Source organism: Oryzias latipes, chromosome 7 (genome assembly GCF_053564925.1).
Source record: "Oryzias latipes strain Hd-rR chromosome 7, Olatipes_Hd-rR_3.1".
In the NCBI taxonomy this organism is placed as follows: domain Eukaryota; kingdom Metazoa; phylum Chordata; class Actinopteri; order Beloniformes; family Adrianichthyidae; genus Oryzias; species Oryzias latipes.
The window spans coordinates 20,421,914-20,441,211 of NC_136243.1; the positions used below are offsets into that span (position 1 = coordinate 20,421,914).

The following is a 19,298-nucleotide window of genomic DNA, read 5'->3' on the forward strand; positions in this document are numbered from 1 at the left end:
TCAAATGTTCGACCACCTACTTTTATTGAGGCATCTGATTGGCCAGTTTATAACTAGAAAAACTTGTGCTACAGAAGAAATTTCATTAAAAAATTAGGATTAGCAATAACGTTATTAAAAAAGTTGTATAGCAAGAATAGATTTTCTGAGAAAATATGTTGACAGAGTAAAAGCTTTTTATTTCTCTATAGAAGTCTATGAGATTTCGGCTTTTTGGGACGGGCGGGTACTTCCCATGTGGAAGGCAAAAGGGGAGGAGTTAGTCCAGTTCTCTTAAAAAAGTCAATGGTTAGAACCAGGGGCTATCTCAGTGCAGATCATAATTTGGTCATATGTAAAACATGTCCTTCAAAATATTTCAGATTTTCACATTTTTAGGAAAAATCTAAGCCCATTGGATTACACCATATTGAGAAGAAATAAGGACATTAGTGGTTTGTTTTATGTTTATTCTTTTTTTGGTGCAGAGAGGAATGAACCTACACTGTAAATGTAAAATTTAAATTAGTTTTTTTTAGGAGCATAGAGTTGTTTTTAAAAGTGTGGCTGTTTGTGGCTATAGCGTTAACACATTTCTTAGATTTCACCCATGTTAAATTGTGCCTCAAATTTAACAAATGCAGTGATCAGTGAGGAGTAAAACAACAGCAGGGACTGAGAGACAAAGAGGTCTAATCAGATTTATTGCTTCAACAGACTCACAGACATTTTGCATTAGCAGTTAGGTAGAGACGAGGGGTCTAAATGGAGTTCGCTTTGACCTCTAAACTCACAGTTCCCCTAATTGGCTTGTTTAATTTCAGCATGCCTGATTCCCTCCAGTCAGAAATATATTTTGCAGAGGAGTAATCCCGAACTGTACCTGCTAGAATTCGTCTTTCAGGAGCCACTCCATTTTACCCCATGAGCCGAAAGTGTCAGCAGGACCTCAGCCCTTTTCTTTCACCTTCTGAGTGCTGCCTTGATTTAAAGCTCACTGTTTTTGTTCTTGAAATATAAACTCGACACCGGATTGGAAAGTTAGGTCAAATGAACTCGTCGAGCAATCAGCCAAGGCGGGAGAGAGGCCGAGACGTTTGCGTCTGACACATTAGCAGTTTCACCAAGGCAAAAGAAACCAAAGCCAGCTTTCAGCATGTCACAGAGCAAAACGTAAAACAAAACAAAAAAAAAAAGCTTTTCATCACTCTGTGAAACCTTACAGCAGAAAAAGTGCAGTAAAAGTCATCAGGAGGGTGACGGGGTGAGCACAAGTTTTTATTGTTATAGGAGATGCTTCAACAAAGCATGCAGACAGAGCTCCAAGACCCTGTCACCCTTCTCTGGCCAAATCGAAAGTGACTGTCCTCCTGAACCCCTCCTTGCTTCACTTTCGTCCACATAATCTCCAGCCCTGATTCCTTCAACAGACTCACACAAACACATCCTGTCCCCCTGCCTCGAATACACAAACACGTGCTATAACTAAAAACACCCACGTTTACACACTTAACGGAGCCGTCACGGCATCACACCCGGTTTATCCTGGTCACATCACAGCAAAGTCACTTTGTGCCCCAGCAAGACAACTAAAGAGATGAGACATGATGGAGTGAGAGAATGGGGCTTCGTCCTTCTTGTGTTTCTTTTAATGCAGCCTGTCCCTCCGAGCCACTTCTCAGCCTCTGTGACCGAACAGGACCGAGAGGAAACGGAGCGGAAGGTCCTTCTGGATCAAATGAGGAGGAATCCATTGTCAGCGTGGCCTTTCAAATCACACAATACACTGCAGTCCAATCAATGGGGCTGAGATTCTACAAGCTTTTTTTTAATAATTATGAATTAAATGTTCCCCCTGTGTAACCACACCACGCGCTTTATTTGAACAAAACTTATTTAGGTCGCTCTTGCCTTTCTGTGCCTGTTGATTCAATCTATATTGACATGTTGTGTGCGAGGTTTAACTCAGCAGCGTTTGGCAGCCCCACACACATGCTATTAGATTCATTCCATTGGTTGGCAGATATTAGCATTAAGAGGTCTGCTGCTGGTTACACAGAACTGCCACAGTCAGCTAATCGCTTTCCGATTTTGTGCCCCTCTGCTCAACAATTTAACATCATTTGATTAAATGAGTTTGTCGTGTCAAAGAGAGTGAACACACAGGTCTTGAAACCTTTGTTTTAGCAGTTAAATAAAAAAACTGAGCTTTTTATTAAATGTGGAGAGTACCTCCTGATTCATATCATTTCAACGCAGGATAATAAAAACTTATTTTGGGAAATATCTCTATGCAAAGTACTGATAAAATAAAATAAAATCTTAGGTTTGGCTTTGGTATTTTTATTTTTTTACAGTAAGTAAGAGAGCAGTTTTAAACGAATGAAAGCAGACAGTTCCAGCATGTTTTTGACTTGTTTTGTCATATTACTGTCAGAAGTGCCACCTATACAGCAGGTCTGTCTTTGCCACACTTTACAACAGCAAAACACACCAGCTCTTGTGATGGCACCAACAGATGCAATAAACCCAGGAACAAATACAGAACCAGATGTTATGTTCAGGAGTCCCAAAACCAAAAATGAGCACAGACGTTCAGGCGGTGAGCAAACATTTGGTTCATTATTAGAACTGACTGGCATTGGCCATAGGTCCGTAGCTGTGATCTTCTACAGGATACTCTGTGTGTGTGTTGTGTGTAACCTAGGCATGAAAACAACTCACCATCACCCCAATGCAGAAAAGAAAGAAAACAGTTTCACTGCTGAAGGGGATTCAGTGAAAGATTTCTGGCTTACAGTACATTGGCACCACGTGAGGGGACAGTTTTCACCTTTACTTCCTCTAAAGCTATTTGGGTGACAGACTTTCAGGAGGAAAGGTTCAGTTGCATTATTTACATGATCAAAAATTAAAGTCAAAAACGGAAAAAGTGTCAAACTCAGCAGGAATATATATGCCATTTTAATATGTCAAGCCTTGGAGAATCAGGAGATCATATTCTATGATGTACTAAGCACCAAAATAGCAAATAGCAACAGCACACACATGGCTCACAATTTTAAAAAAGTGACCAAGCGATTGCTGTTTAGCAGAATGCACAGCTCTCAATTATTTATTTTTGCACAGGAAATCCTGCTCACTCGCGTGATCAAATGATCAGACACGGAGGACAAAAATACTAAAAATCCTGAGCACTGCGGGAGAGGCAAGTATTCTTCTCTTAAAAAAGAGAAGAGAAGAGAAAAAATAATCAAAATGAAGTTATATATATGCAGGTAAACTGATGAATGAAATTGAATGTAAATTGCTAAAGGTGAGAGATATGTTTGCCCTCTAAGGGAAAAATTGACCAAGAAAGACCCACAAAAAAACTGTTTTTACTTTAATAATAATTTTATGTTTTGTCTGGTAATTCAATATGTCAGTCAGCTCAAATGTATCGTGTTCTATGATTTTTCAATCATCTTTTTTGTTTTGTGGACTATAGTCTTCATAGATTTTTAACTGTACCTGCTACAAACTTTTTTAATTAAATTAATTTATTCTAGTTATATTTGTTATCTTCCCCTTTTTATCAAGTTTTAATCTCTTTTTTTGTGATTTTACCCTCTATACCACCTTATTTCTATGATTTGTTCTGTAAAAAATATGTACAAAATATAAGAAAATGAAATTTAAATTCTGCTTTTTTTTAAATCACCTTTGTTTTTATCAAGATTTATTAAAATTCTCTTCTTATTTTTAGTTTTCTGAGTTGTTATATCTAAATCTGTCTTTTTACATCACTTACATGTTTGACTTTACACTAGTATTTTACAAAACCAGAGTTTACAATTATGATTTGCTAAACTTAATTAGTTAAAACATTTAGAAGGACAATACGGAGTCTTTTCCAAACAAATAACAACATGAAAGCGAGCAGCCGTTACTTTAGATAAGTGAAATACGCCTCTGCCTCTACACAATAACATAATTGTTCAATTAGATTTCAAGGTTAACCAGCATTATTTTAAACCTAAACTATGAATGAGTAATAATTGTGACTGATCACTGAAAAGAGGCACAAATAAAGCCCAATAAAGCTTTAACAAACATGGGATGAGGAAGGATGGAAAGCTCTGAAGATCTGGGAAAACACAAAGACGAAGAAGAGTTAAAAAACAAAACAGAGAATAGTGATGCAGCAAGGATAGAATGATAGAGATAGAAGAGGGGGAGACAGGAAGAGAAGGGGAGAGTGACTCAGGCAGCCAATATTTTTTAAACAGCTTTGCTTCCACTCAACTGGGCATCAAGGCCATTATCCCGGGGTTAATCCCCAATCCGACGGAGCTGGCAGCCTTCCGGGACAAGCCAGTATTGCAGTCCATCAACAAGGCAGGCACACAGGAAAATAGCACTCACATACGCAAACACATGAACATGACAGACACAGCATGCATGCAAGATGCAGTCTGAGCAAGATTACAGGAGGTGGCTATTACATGATGTAAAGGGTTTACTCTTAGAGTATTTATTTTTTCTTCTGGTGTATTTCTGTTCTGTCAGTTTCCGGTGTTTCTTTTTAATATCCATCTGTCTCTACCTCTCCACCTACTCCAGTCATGCCACGCTTTGCCCATCTGCTCAAGCTAACTCTCCCTTTTCTCTGTCCCCTCTGTTTTGACGATGGCCAGCGTAGGACGGATAGCAATGTCATGTGGAGAGGGACCAAAGAGGATCCAGGAGGCTTACAGAGACTTAGCACTACTCCCTTCATCCCAGGCTCTCTTTCTCTCGCGTCCCACCCAGTACCTGCTGCTCCAAAAACAATACCTGCACTGTCCTCTGTCACACCTAATGAAGTCCGTTCTGCTGCTTTTTGAGCAGTCGAGCTTCCAGATCACCAGACAAAAGTTCTGCCTCTGTACGCAGAACCTATCCAGCTTATGACACCAATGTGCCAATTCTGTAACACCATGTCCTCTCACCTTCAGGTGTTAAGCCTTCAGTGATCTTATGAAAATCCAGCCATAGTAGGGATGGACCGGGATCATCCCAGAGTGACCGGAAAAAAGGTGTGACTCAAAGACGACATCCTTTAGCCTGAACGCTAGCAGGCAGATTCTAACTTTCCTCCTGTGACTTCTCATCAAAATACTTTTCTGACACATATTTAAAGATAAAGAAAAGTGTGGGGGACTGCATGATTTACAGTACTTTCCTGTAATCATGTGTTTATGATTTTTGCTCATGAATGTGAAACCACACAGTATCCGGGCAGTCTTTCTCAGTAGATCTGCTACACGTCCCATGGTAACTCTTTGACTGACGACCTGGGGCTTAGCCTAAATTATCTCTCTATTAAAAGCCGTGAAACGCAAATAATGAAACATCTCATTACCACTGTCGGAGAACCCAAAATGAAGGAAGTGTGAGACCAGGAAGGGGGGGGACTGTAAATGAAGATGGGCTACGAAAGAGGGAGGGAAGGTGAGAGGACACAGAGAGACGAGTTAGAGTTGGACATAAATAAACATAAGAGGGGAGCTGAGAAGAGAATGGCAGCCGCAGCAGGTACCCACCGAGTCGTTTGTTTGAGGCATTGACGACCCATTCTAGTGAAAATCGTGTTTTTGGTGTTTTTAACATGTTTTTATATGGCGTTTTTCTCATGATGGAGGAAATATTTAAAGAAAATTAATCTTAAAATTGCAGTTCTGAGGATTTCTTTATCCAAATTGTTGTGAATCAGGAGCCGAAGAAAGAAATGCTGCTTGAAAAAGCATAGCAGTAACATAGAAATTACAATCGGCAGGACACTCCATTCTGATGCATCCACTTGTTTTTCCCATCTCAAAACTCCAATAATACTTGCCATTTTTGTTACACCGCTAACATTAGCTCGGGGTTGTGAGGGGCTGCAAGCTAATAGGAGAGCACTTAAACAGATGGATGATGGGAAGTAGGGTGGGCTTACTTCAAACCAGTGACGTGCAGTCAGGAGAGGCAGGTGAGGCTGTGCCTCACCTGTCATTATGGTAAGAAAAGAGAAAAACTAAATTCAATTATTATATCAGTAATTTGTGCTTTGCAGTCATTTTCCATTTAAATGTACCATTTTTGGGTGTTTTTACTTTTCAAAATCGCTGAATTTCCGCATTTGCCGTTCAGATAATAAGAAGTTACGTGCGATGAGGCACCAGCCCGCTGAGCCTCAACTTGGATTGCGCAATACCTATGCAGTGAGACGGTACTGCTGTCTCCCTGTATGTCGGTTCAATCACTTGTACTGTATGAGCTGAGTTATACATAATTTAGCAGATGTATATGATGTACAGTGTTTTTTTTTATGAATAACTGTATGTGAGGGACGTGTTTCTTTTGCTGAGCGCTAAACGCCGGCAAAAAGGCCGCTGGGTGAGGCCAGCAGTTCTCGTGCCTCATGTTAGGGGGCGCCGGTGAGCCCTGAGATTATGACGCTAAAAAATAATAGAAGAAGTGATAGCAAGCGGGCAAGTCATTTTCTTCAGAAGGAGCGGCGTATGGACTTTATTTACAAGTAAAGGTAAGATGATAATAATGTTTGTGCTTTTTTCTATGCTGCAGTTTGTATATGAAAAAAAACATGTTGAAATGATATTTTAAACAAAACACGTTAACTGTTGTCAATCAAATGGTGAATAAGTTACTCAGTATGGTTCATATGTTTGTAAATCTGACTGATGACGTCAGTGCCTCACCAGCCATTAACCTCACCGCACATCACTGCTTCAAACCAGCAGTCCCGTCCACAACTCAGAGGCGAATTTCTAAAGAACTATTGCCGCCTTGCAGAAAATATGTCCTGGAAAACAACACAGATTTTTTACATTTTGGCTACAACTGGCATAATCATAATTAATATACCACTGAGATATACCACTGAGAACGGTTTACAATAGATCAGAAGAGGTTTGGAATTGGACATTAACACAAAGATTGGATGTGGCTCGTAATCTAAGACAATAAGGAAGTAAAGCACTGATGCACAATGGTAGTTATTAGGTGTTGTGTTTTTTAATCCATTATTTTAAAGCAAAGTTTCATTCGTAACGTTGCTGTTGCAGTGCAGTCAAACATTCATTTTTTTAAGTTTGGTAACACATTAAGGTAATTCTGGTTTTACAGTTGGCTGATTAACTTTTAGGACGTTGATGAACAGTGGTGCTCATGTTTAACACCGATCACAGACATCAAATAGCTGCTGGTGCAAGAAACCCATCTGCACATGGAAGTGAAATCATCAAAAGGAAGTGTCTGGTGTTGGAGGCGGGAGGGGTCTGATTGTGTTGGAGGGGGCCTCTCACATAACAAAGACCGTATTATTGTTACATGGTTGTTCTGTTCAAAACCAAGACCTGTAGTTATGTGGTGTGACACTGTGGAACAGCAGTAGGATACGTCTTCTGGGACCTGTGCAAGCCCGCATGTGTGTGTGAGTGTTAGTTGTAGGATGTGGGTCCAGCCACACATGTTAATTGTCTTTGTTTTAGCACCTGGCCTTGACCTGTGCCTGTCTGATGCAAAGCTAACACAGAACACATTCAGGAGGTTTGATCTCTTTAAAATGGTAAGCACCCCCATCTGAGCAGTTTTTTTGTTCCCCACCTCCAAACTGAGAATGTTCTAAGCCCTGTACTTCAGGAACTACACTTGCAGCTCATAACGTCTTTAAATGCAACACTAATAAAAGGGAATTCCCTTTAAAGATAATACATTCTGTCTCTGTGTTGCTCATCATTACTCTGACTGCACTGATGATGAAGGTGATAATGATGAGTAAGATGAACATACGGGAAGTTCTCCCCAAAAACAACTGACCCCTTATTTTCCAGATTTCTAGATGATGAAAATTTGATCAAATATGTATATTGAGCACATTTCTTTTACTGACTACTTAAGTACACTTTTCTGAGCAAAGGCATACATGTTTAGTGTACAGTTATTTCTGGGCAAAAGTATACAGACTTATGGTACAGTATCGGTTTTTTTTAAAGGGTCTATGCAATGTCAATCATATGTTACTGTCTGCACCTTGAAAAGAATTGCCCCATGGGGATAAATAAAGCCATCAGAATAGAATAGAATAGAATAGAATAGAATAGAATAGAATAGAATAGAATAGAATAGAATAGAATAGAATAGAATAGAATAGAATAGAATAGAATAGAATTGAATTGAATTGAATTGAATTGAATTGAATTGAATTGAATTGAGAAAAAAAAGTTATTATTTGTGTTGAGGATTCCTTTATTCTACACTTGAATGGCAACAGCCACACAGAGGTTTGCAGGTCAAGATGATAACAGTCTTAAATTAAACTAACAGTCTGCAATAAAGGTTTTAATGTTGACATTTTCATATTTATATAAAATATCAGGATGTTAGTTTGAAAATAACAAAGCATTTCAAGACAAACGTTTGTGCAGTTTTAATTAGTAGAAGTGGCTAATGAAATAAGAAGGATGATAAACAGGGTCAAAAGGATGACACATCATGCCCTTCTTGAAGTGATTTTAATGTTAAAAAAAAGAAGAAATATATGGTAAAGAAATAAAAGAGATGGAAAGAGATTTTGAACTTAAATGACTAGTCAAAATAATGTCACAGAAATTTAGCAAGTTTATAAATCTAGCTGCATTATTACTGACGACCCTGTTTTCAAAGTGGTGCACAAACTCCAGCAAACAGCTCAGTGTGAACATGCACATCCTTTTGTGTGTGCGTGGCTGTCCAGACCCTCTCATTGGTCTCATCACCAAACCTGTCACAGCAAAAAACCAACCTGTCACCACTCAGCTAAACGCTCCACCGAAAGAACACTCGCCGCCTGTTCCCAAGCTGTTAAAGCGGCTCCAAGGGGCTCCGAGAACACAGAGAAACCTCCAAACAAAAGTGAGCAGGGATCAGTAAATGAAAAAAGGAGTTGCGAGGGGTTAAAAAATGTAAACCCTCGTATGGTGCAAAAATACCAGTCCTTTGAGAATAAATGTCTGAGGGTTGAAAGCTAATTGTTGTTTGCTAAAATGTGTGGTTTCTGAATGTGCGACTGAATGACTGAGTGATGGTGACTCACTGCTGGTGGCCAGTCACTATCTGGTGCCGAGGCGGGTGTCCAGAGAGTGTGTCTGTGCGCATGCATGGGGTAACTTGATGTGACTGCCACTCTGTTAGAAAGCAAACAGAGGCATCTTTCTCAAATCCACACTGGGAAGCGGCTTACAATGAACTCATACACAGAGGGGAGCAAAAAAGCCAGAGCTTAAGTGTGTACTCACAAGTTCGACTGGCGCACCCGGCACCCCCCTGAGCAAACATCCAATGCTAATCTGATTTTCACATTTAAAAACACAAATATTACTTTATTGTATTGTTTATTTAAAATTAAGACTTAATTTAAACCTAATATTCCTTCAAAATACGGCATAATAATAATAGGATAAAATAAAACAAGCAACACAGAGATTTGCATTTAGATACTGAAGCGTTTTTAAAAGCATGTCTAGTTATAATAGCCTGGGGCTGCGTTGTCACTCATCAAGCTGATCAAAAAGCAGCTACCATGCAGTACTGTTGAATCTTGGAGAGTTTCTGTCCTTCAACTGGAGAAAAAAGAAGATGAGATAAAGAGAGGGAAATCAAGGGACAAGAAGAAGAAGCAGGAGAGCGTCTAAATTTAGAGATGTAGCATTTAGGAGTTGGGAAAAATATAGTGAATGTACAAACAAAGCAGATAGAAAAAAGAAAAAAGCGACTGAAAAAAATGGGAAAGAATAGGGAAGCAGTGAAAGAAATGTGGCACTGCGGCTGAAGACGAAGAAAATGCTTGGAGGTCTTGAGGGGAACTGGACTGAGCTCAATAAACCACACAGTGTATCACTACAGCTGTGTGTCAATGGAGTCCATCAGTACTTGGGGTCTATCTAACCTTCAAGGTTCTTTCAGACAGTTATAACAAACCAGCTGTGGCCCTTCCGCATGTGTACCCTGACAGTAATCAGCAGAGATGCAAAATCTTTAAAGACCTTTGTTTTCTTTGTTGCTGCCTCCTTACTCTGATTGGCTCCGTTTAATTTCCGCCCTTTAAGGCAGTAGTTTCTGATTTGATCTCACGTTTCAAGCGAAGTTCCAAGGGATCAGACAGAAAGTGGTAAAAAAACACTGCTGAAAGGGCATCCTGGTCTGTCTGCGTAGCTCAAGGCTATGACTCTGACTGTGACTGACAAAGAACGAGCTTGGATCAGACAAACGTCTCACCTGGATCTCTCATGAAACCTTGTTCTGTGTCATTCTGACACCTGTCCTTCAGCACAAACACAAGGCTGCCAACGTCACCCCTCCTCTGTATCTGTCCGTCTTTTCCCTCCAACCGTGTTTACTTGAATGAGCTTTGACGTTTGACTGTCACCTGTTGAACCGATCAAGCAGCTGCCGGGCCTTACAAGCTTTTCGAGCAACTGTTTTTACTTTTTTCAGTCACTAAATACTAAAAGGAAAACAACACTAATACAGTAGAGCTGAACAAGTAAGAAACATGAAAATCGGAGAAAAGCAAAGGCCTGTTCTCACAATGACTCTTCATCACAGTGGACAGCATCCACCTTGGAAGCACAAAATATTGACGAAGTCGTACATTCCCACCTCGTGAGGCAGCGCCAGTATCAGGTGTCTGCACAAAACCGACTATCAACGGCCTCTGTCGTCGTGACACACACTCACACACACACGAGCACTGCAAAAGGAGGCTCGATTGAAGACTTGGGCAGAGTGAGGATGAAGTGAAGGGTGCGGGGATGAAAAAGGGAGAGTAAAAAGAAGAGGGCACAGGAAAGAGCCAGTCAGAGACAAAGGCAGGCAGAATGACAATGAGTGAAAAGAGGAAGAGTGGTGGTTGGGGGGGCAGAAAGCATGGGATGAGGTGAAAGGCGCCGTGCACGTTTATGGAGCGGGAGGAGAACAAAAAGCCAGCGAAAATGATACTTTCATATGCATGCATGTGTACGTGCACACTCATGTGTGCAAATGTAATTTCGGAGAGAGAAGCGAGAGGGCCGTTTGGGAAAATTTGCCTTTGGCCACTAAAAAAAGGATGTGATCCTACTCACTTCTGTTAGCGCTTAGATCACCTCTCCTGTTCATAAAGGGAACTATACTGACAGAGAGGAGCTCATAAAGTGCTCAGCAACAATGACAAATACATACCATAAAGTTTATACAATGTTGGCACAACCCTTCTAAACCCCTTCTAAACTGATGTTCTAACTTGCATCTCAGCAAATAACTTTAGATTACTGTGTGAAAAAGGGGGGACCCCATGTCTGATGAGTTTCTGTATTAACAGGATGTATAACTATGAGCTGTAGGGTCAAGGGGAAGGATAAAAATGAGAAAATAAGGAGTAGAGGAAGGGTAAAAATGAGAAATGGAGTAGGGGAGGCCACAGGAGGCACCTGGCCCACTTACAGCAGAGGAGGGGTGGCGAAGGAGGAGGAGAGGTGGGAGACTAAGACGTGGGAGAGGGAAAAAAAAAAAAGAAGTGGGGGATGAGAAGGCATGGAAAAGCGGAGATGCAGGAAGGATGGAGCGGAGAGCGCCTGGACAATGGGGCGAGGGGTGAAGTGACAGAAAAGGTGAGAGAAAAAATGACACAAGATGAGAAAGCAAAAAAAAAAAAAAAAAGGAAAATTTGATGAAACGAGGAAGGGGGTGGGAGGAGCTGAGGAGGAGACGGGGAAAAGAGGTGGCCTTGTGATGCTAAAGGAGGAGGTGGTGTGTGAGCAGTGTGTCTCTTTGTATGTGTAGGTGTCTAAAATTCTGACGAAAACTAACACCTCATCCAAAGTATGAATAAGCGACCACAACAGGCCAGCGTAGGTTCTGTCTCCTCTTCCAGCACAGTCAAACAGCCTGCCGATACCACTAATATCCCACTAATACCACCCACAGTCCTCGCTCCACCTCACATCAATGAATATTTCATGTCCTGATGGCACTTTTAAAGCAAAAACTAATTAGCAAATCCAAGTTGATCTGGCATTAGTCATATCAGGCCAATTAAAAGCCCAGTCCTACTGTACATGTTAATGGCAGCCAAGTGGAATAATTGTGCGTTGAGCAGGGTAGAGAATGTTAAACAGGCCTTGTTAGCAGCACTTTAGCACTCTAGCCTGAGTCCACGGCTGGATTACAAAACTCCACAAAGCAGAACAATGCTCACAATCACGCACACACATTTAAAAACTTTAGCCATTAATTAAACTCGGGCAATCAGCTCTATGTGATCAGGGATGAGACTTATAGCCTTAAAAAAGAGACATCGTTCCAGGGGAAAATCATGGTTTTGCACCCTGGTTTTAAATATGAAACAGGAATCTGAATATTGGCAGGAACTCACTCTGTGTTCCACTCAAGGATAGAGAAGTGTTACTTGTGAGTTTCTGCGAAGGTTCTGGTTTGAGTCTTTCCAAGCGTCCTTGTGTGTGTTTTCTTTAGTGGAGCCGTTTAGATTGAGACAGAAAGGACCGACACACAGAGACTAAACTGTACCACACAAAAGAGTGACAGAATAACAAGGGCTCCAGCTCTTTTGAAACGGTGTTTCATCAACCCCTCCACATCCTCCCTTTTCTCCTTCCTTCACGCTTCTTCGGCTCTTTCTTCCATCTGCCTCCCCAGTCCTGTCCTCTCACCTGAGCTTTGATATGGAAATCTTTCACCAGTCTGAGCCCCGTGGCTCGCTGACTTTTCTTTTTTTTTTTGCTCAAAGTTGCTCATCAAATGCTCCAAACTGTGTATACAAAAGCTACTGTTGAAAAATGACACAAAACTAGAAGTTTAAAGCACTTCTTAACTAGGAAATTAGGACACTTTTAAGAAAAAAGCATTTGGCTAAAGAAAGTACCTTTCTTGCTTGTTAGAGTCAGCTTACCAAAATAAAATTTACAAAAAGATGACGAAAAGCCCCTATGATGAAGCATTTTAGTAAACCATGTGAACATCAGTTCCCTGTAAAGTCATTACTGGACAGTTGTGACATCAGTGGTTGATGATTTTGAAGGGGTGGCTGCGTGAATCACAGTTTTTTTTTAAAGGCGTCTGATCTTAAAGGACATGTTTTTTGTTTTTTTCAACGAGAGGAAAAAAACAGCAGCTGCATTACTAACACTAAGCTGATGAAACCGTGTTATATCTCCGATAGGATTGACTTGTCCACAAACCTCTGGGTTCTGAGACTTGTTATCCACCACAAGTATATTAACAGAACCAGAATATAAAAGCAGCCTTTGTTAGCAGCCAGACTTTGTCACGAGAAAGCACTATTTTTCTTGTAAGTCACACTTTCTTGATGTCTGATCAATTTGTTTGGGTTTTTAAAGCATGGGGAGTCTATTTTGTTTACTAAAGTGCTTAAAATTTGGATTTTAATGGAAAAATTCCAGGTAATTTATTACAATCTTTCCCTTCTTTTTTTTTTTCTAATTACTGCTTTAGTTTGGGAAATAAAACTATTTCACCAGGGTTTAAATCATTGCATTTGAAGATAAAAAATAGCTTTATCAAAGTACAGATTTTCCTTATGATTTTTTTACCAGTATATGAGTACTGGGTGTCATCTTTAGGATCTGGGTACTCAGCAAGAAGGATGTTAGCATGCTGAGCGTTCATAGGATGGAAAAGGAGCAGGGGTCCATACACTAAACAGCTGGCCAAAAAATTAGGACATTTAGAGGGCAGTCTTTGGGCATTTTAAAGACCCACTCTGATGAAAACCATGCTTTTGGTGTTTTAACATGTTCTTGTGGCATTTTGCTCATGATGAATGATATAAAGAAAACAAATCATTAGTCATAACACATAGACAGATGGATTAGATAAAGGGCGCAGGCTCACTCCACGCCAACAGTCCCGCCCAAAGCTCAGAGGTGAGTTTCTACTGAATAACTGCCGCTCTGCAGAAGCTATGTCCTTGAAAACGACAGGTGCTTTTGTTTTGTTTTTTTTGCTAAAAATTGCACTACCATAATTGAAAGACCACTGGGGAAAACGTTTACAAAAGATGATTGCAGTGGGACTTTAAAGACAGATTACTTTGCTACTTGAGAACCATGCTTTTTATCCTATTACAACAACAATATATAGAAATTTAACTGAAAAAGCATGTATATTTTTGTGTTATTAAGGCACAAAAGTGTATTAAAGCCATCTGATCAAGTGAAAAGTCCCAGAACATTCGAGCAATAAGTGACTGTAAAAGCCGAAAAATGTCTCCTGATGCTGAAAAGAATTGCTCAGCGGTGAGGTGCCAGCTGGAAAGAGAGACTCTGCTCCACATTCCTAAATAAAAGAAAACACACCCTGGAAAAAACACACAGAGTGATATCCCTCATCTGTTTTCTCAGGAATGCGAGGTACAAAAGGTGTTTTGCGGTATCAGCACTTCAAGTCTTTAAAAAAAAACTTTTTCCAGCTTTTATTTTTAGCCTCTCTCTTAAATCAACGAAGAGTTTGGCGCTTCAGGGCAACAGAAAGACAAAATAAATGAATGGGGTTCATATTCTTCAACAGATTGCTGTGTGCATAGAAGCACACAACAATTACATATTTAGCACCCATATATAAAAATAGAAAAACAAACGTGACGTGTGTGGTCTGGAAGGGGACGGGGGCGGCTTAAAAACTCACCTGCTCTCTCTGTTGGGGTATTGGTGAGCCTATCAGACAGGTGGAAAGGGAAGCCAGCTGTTAAACATACAAACACACACAGACACTAAAAGTCACACACATCCCCCACAGCATCTGTGTGACCCCGCGGGGATTAGGAACACCTGTATTCAGCGCTGCACAATGAGCTATAGAGGCAGTTAAGCTAAAGGGCCATGGGAGTCATTAGAGGAGTGGGGGATGGAGCCGGTTTACCTCAGAGGTGTGTGTGTCTGCAAACCCACGTAGATGTGAGAATGATCCTATTGAACAAACTGACAAAGTTGCCAGAAAAGCACTCGGAAGATCAAGTAAAATGTGTTCAGGTGAATGCAGAGTGCTGGCGAACAGGTGAGCTTAGAGGGGCGGATGATGGCTAAAGAAACAGAATAATGAAAGAAGGTTGCTTATGGGGGGGGGGGGGGGGGGGTGTCTTCATTCAGACTGTTTTCCGTTTTCGCAGATTTTGCCGGTGATTTGAATCGTGCAGAGACCGTGTTGCCTACGTTACACGCTCGCTGTTGTGAGGCCGCTACATCCACAGAGTTTGCATGGCTGGAGGCCAGAGCCGACTAACCTGCTACCACTCAGTTCAGCCCACAACCTGCACAGAGCACTGAGCACCACCTACACAACAACACGCTCACACTTTAGCACAAAGAGGCAAGTGTGGAGACTCATCCAAGCAGAGCCCCTCTGTCTCTCATTCTCTCAGCCTCTTTTCTCCCTGCAAACTTCTTACTTCTCTTGTGTTGGTTAAGTCAAACTGTAACAACCTTTCCCACCTTTGACAAACATCACATGCACTTCTGGGAGCAGCCCCAACATGAATTCATCCATCTGGTTTATCGTGATGACACAAAAGCATGAGTCGCGGGAGGGACTATTGCGGCGGGGTAAGGCCGCCCCTTTCCATCATCCGTTCTTTTACACGCTCTTCTGCTAGCTTACAGCCCCTCACAACCTCAACCTCACATTACCGATGCAACAAAAATGGTGAGAAATATTGGAGCTAACAAGCCGTACAGTTTGGAGGCAGATGTCAGCTCAGACAAGGAAAAAGAAGACATTGATCTAACCGTCAACAAGTGGATGCATCAGAAGGGAGCTTAAGGCTCGCCGTCGTAGCTTCTATCTCACTGCTACGTCTGCTCCTGACGCACGGCAATTTGAATACAGAAATACTTAGAAATGACATTTTGAGCTTAAATTTCATTATATATGTCCTCCGTCAAGACAAAAATGCTACAAAAAAAGCATGTTAAAATCCCCAAAACCACCATTTTCATCAGATTGGGTCTTTAAGTCCCAACAGCCATTGTTGTTTTTTGTTGCCATCTTTTGGCTGATCTCGCCTCCACTCCTCCTCCATTTATCCTTGAAGCTGTTGTCTTGGTCTGCAGTGTTTTTCCCTCGTGCGGCACGCAGAAGGAGGTGCAGGCGCACACCCGCGCTTTTTGGCATGATAGTGCACAACGCCATTGTGGTGAAGTAACCTCAGTGGCAGCAACAGGGTGGGTCCGAAGTGGCAGGGCAGATGACAGGTGGCAATGTGCGCGTTTATTTGCTTCAGCGCTGTTATCTAGGAGGACTGTGAGCATTTTAAAGCAGATAACTGGGTGTTCCACTGCTCAAGATGATGAGCACTCCAAACACACACCCAAGCACACACACAGAAAAAGCCTGTGGTAATTGAATAACTGAATGAAGGACTTTAGAGGGTTTATCATATCAAGAGCCAACCCTTAACTATAGAAGGAAGGACATAACATCCAGACAAATCCAAAGAGGCCTAAGACAATTTGGAAAAATGGCCTGATGGTCTCTTAATCCCAGAGATCCAGTTAGTAGCTGTCAAAACGAGGGAAAGGCCTAGATTTTACAGCTGTGAGCGAATAAGACATTTTAGTAGAAGGGGAGCAGAAAAGTTAAAGTAACTTTAAAAAGAACATTTCTGGAAGACTACAAACTGGAAATTTACTTGTTTTTTTTCCTAGTCTAACATAAGAAAGTGTGGAAAAAAATATTCTTCAACCTGATTTGATCTTTAATTATGTTAAAGTTTGGGAAGCCCACCTGGCTGCAGCTTCACTGGAATGCACAGACTGTCAGACAGTGGGGAGTTGCTCCCTTTTTACTCAAGAAAATGGAGAGAGACGCGGAACCGACCAATATAACAGAGGGCAGACGCCACATGCGCGCGCGCAGACGCCACAGACAAGCCAGAAGAGGCGCCTGCAGCTGCAGTCCCCGGTGAGGAGAGAGCACTTGACGCTGTTCAACCCACGAACCAGGTGATGATCATCTGCATGTCAACACTTTACCAGTATAAAACCCCAACACTACAATCCCCAAACAAACCCCGTCTGTTCTGTTTCTCTGTCAGGTTGACGCAGCAGAAATTTCCGGCTGGAGAAAAAAACCCCCTTTTGGAGGTTAATCGAGGGGAGGAGGAGGAGGGCTTGAGACTGGATTTCATTCTGACTCCCCTCCAGGCGGCTGGAAGGAGCATCGTTCCTTTTTTATTTGTATTTTTTCTGTAGCACCATCATCACGTGTGCGTGACAACCCCCCCCCCCCCCCCTCACTCATTCATTGTGGCAAAAGGTTGCTCCAAAACTTTGTGAGGCTCCGCTGCTTCAGCTGACGCAAGAATCCACATGGATGAGAAGATCTGACAGTGAGAAAAGTGTTCGCTCTAAGTCTAACCAGCAGACAGCTGTCCGTAAAGACGCGTATTGAGTTCGGATCCGATCCTTCGATGAGCCGCACCGCTGAGGGATGACAGCTTCTCCAGATCTCCACGCGCGTAATGGGCAGCTGGCTGTCACGAGCGGTGCAGGTAGGCGTACTTCAGACCGCCGCCTGCTCACTCAGTCGAGCGCGTCGCTGTCAAAACACGCTCCCGCTCTCGGTTAACGTGATGCCAGTGGACGTGGATGAACGCCACAACAGCGAAACAACAGTTGGTGGTGTCACGGCTCCAGTCCAACCTGTGCGCCCTCCAACTACATGGCGACGGCTGCGCGAGGCAGGAAACTAATTGTTGAGCAGCTGTGGGAGACCCGCGACCCGCGTGAAAAGACGAAGCCTGCGCCGGTACCGGAGGTGTGGGGGGGGGAGTCGGACGTACCTGTTACCCCATGGGGTCCGGGGCGGACGCGGTGACGCTCCGTCGGTGTCCAAATCTGATGTGACAGCCGGGAGAAGAAAGGAGGGGATGTCCAGATCGCTGGGTGCTGTCCCTCCTCTCCTCTGCGCGCTTCCTCTACACTGTTATTCCCCGATTCATCCAACTCTCCGCTCCTCTTCCTCCACCAGCCCCGTTTCTCCTTCCCTCCCCTGCTTTTCCGTGTCTTGGTATCAGGAGCCACCCCCTCCTCCCCCTCCTCCGCTCTGCATATCTATCTCTCTTCCTTTACCCCCCCCCCCCTCTTTCTCTCTTATTCTTCCCCCGACACGCGCGCGCGCACACGCTCACTTTTTTTTGGCAGTCAGGAAATGAGACTAGGTGAACGCACACACCGTGCGTGATCAGAGCTCTCAGCAGACACAATTATTTATTTAATACATTAAGTAATATTAACAACAAAACAATAATTAAACAAGTAATAAAAACAATAATAAATGTCTTACTGGTGACATTTTAAAACACTTTTGGGAGCATAGATATCACATAATACCCATGTACTTTAAAGCAAGTATGTGCATCCATTGTCATAGATCTCAGTCAGTGTAATTTACGCCCTCTGGTGGCAATAAGGGGGAAATACAATCATGTAAAAAATGCAATTTAATGTCTTAAAAAACAAAAAGGCTGGGAAACACCTATGAAAGCTAACTGAAATGTAAACACGTTTTCTCAGGAGAGTTTGGGTTAATTCCACAAGATTGACCTTTCCTTTCTTTTAAACTGGGTTTTTCTAAAGGTTTAACACTTGATAGACATAAGAAAGTTTTGCATAACTTTATTTGTACTTTCTGTTAATTAACAGACTTTTTAGAAGCTGATAACAGTATAATCGTGTAATGGGCTGCAGAGGTACAGTGGTCGACCCTTTGATCGGAGATAACGGTCTCAGTTCCCACCTTGCCCGCGCATTTATCGACGTTTCTTTAGGCAAGACACTGAACCCCACATTGCCTCTGGAGGTTAAGGTTGGTGCCAGTGTTGGGCAGCAACATTAACATTAACATTATTAAAGACCCACTGCAATGAATATTGTGTTCAGAATGTTTTTAACATGTTATTGTGGCATTTTCTCATGATGGAGGACACATATAAAGACAGTTAAGCTTAAAATTGCATTTCTGAGTATTTCTTTATTCAAACTGCTGTGAATCAGGAGAAGACAAAAAAAATGCAGTTTGAAAGGTTTGTATTTGGGACGTGGAAAATACACAAGCTTCCTGCTCACATTCTCTGAGCAAGGGTTGCTTCACACCAATGGTTCCGCCCACAACTCAGAAGTGAATTTGTAATGAACTTTTGGCGCTCTGCAGAAACTATGTCCTAGAAAAGGACACAGTTTTTTTTATTTTGGCTAAAAACGGCATTACCATTATTAAAAGACCGCTTAGAAAGCTTTTACAAT

The 19,298-nt window shown here is 41.9% G+C and overlaps 1 protein-coding gene and 1 long non-coding RNA gene across 8 annotated transcripts in view; one reads left to right on the forward strand and one right to left on the reverse strand.

Annotated features, from left to right (window-relative positions):
• zbtb46 (zinc finger and BTB domain containing 46) overlaps nt 1-18,093 on the reverse strand; it is a 67,889-nt gene extending 49,796 nt beyond the window's left edge. For 2 of the 7 annotated variants that reach the window (XM_078950537.1, XM_078950535.1), the window contains exon 1: nt 9,080-9,165. Coding sequence is in view for 2 of the 7 variants with exons in the window: in XM_078950536.1 (XP_078806662.1) it covers nt 17,292-17,295 (4 nt within the window). In the remaining 5 variants the exon portion in view is untranslated. Of the gene's footprint in view, nt 1-8,788; nt 8,928-9,079; nt 9,166-17,291; nt 17,423-17,836 lie in introns of those variants that run through there. The other 5 variants (XM_023956667.2, XM_078950536.1, XM_023956664.2 and 2 more) reach the window with 5 other exon arrangements.
• LOC144994098 (uncharacterized) lies at nt 16,890-19,006 on the forward strand. Its single transcript, XR_013657503.1, has 2 exons — nt 16,890-16,997; nt 17,090-19,006. It is a non-coding gene; the product is annotated as an uncharacterized LOC144994098 (long non-coding RNA).
• The last annotated feature ends 292 nt before the right edge of the window (nt 19,007-19,298 follow it).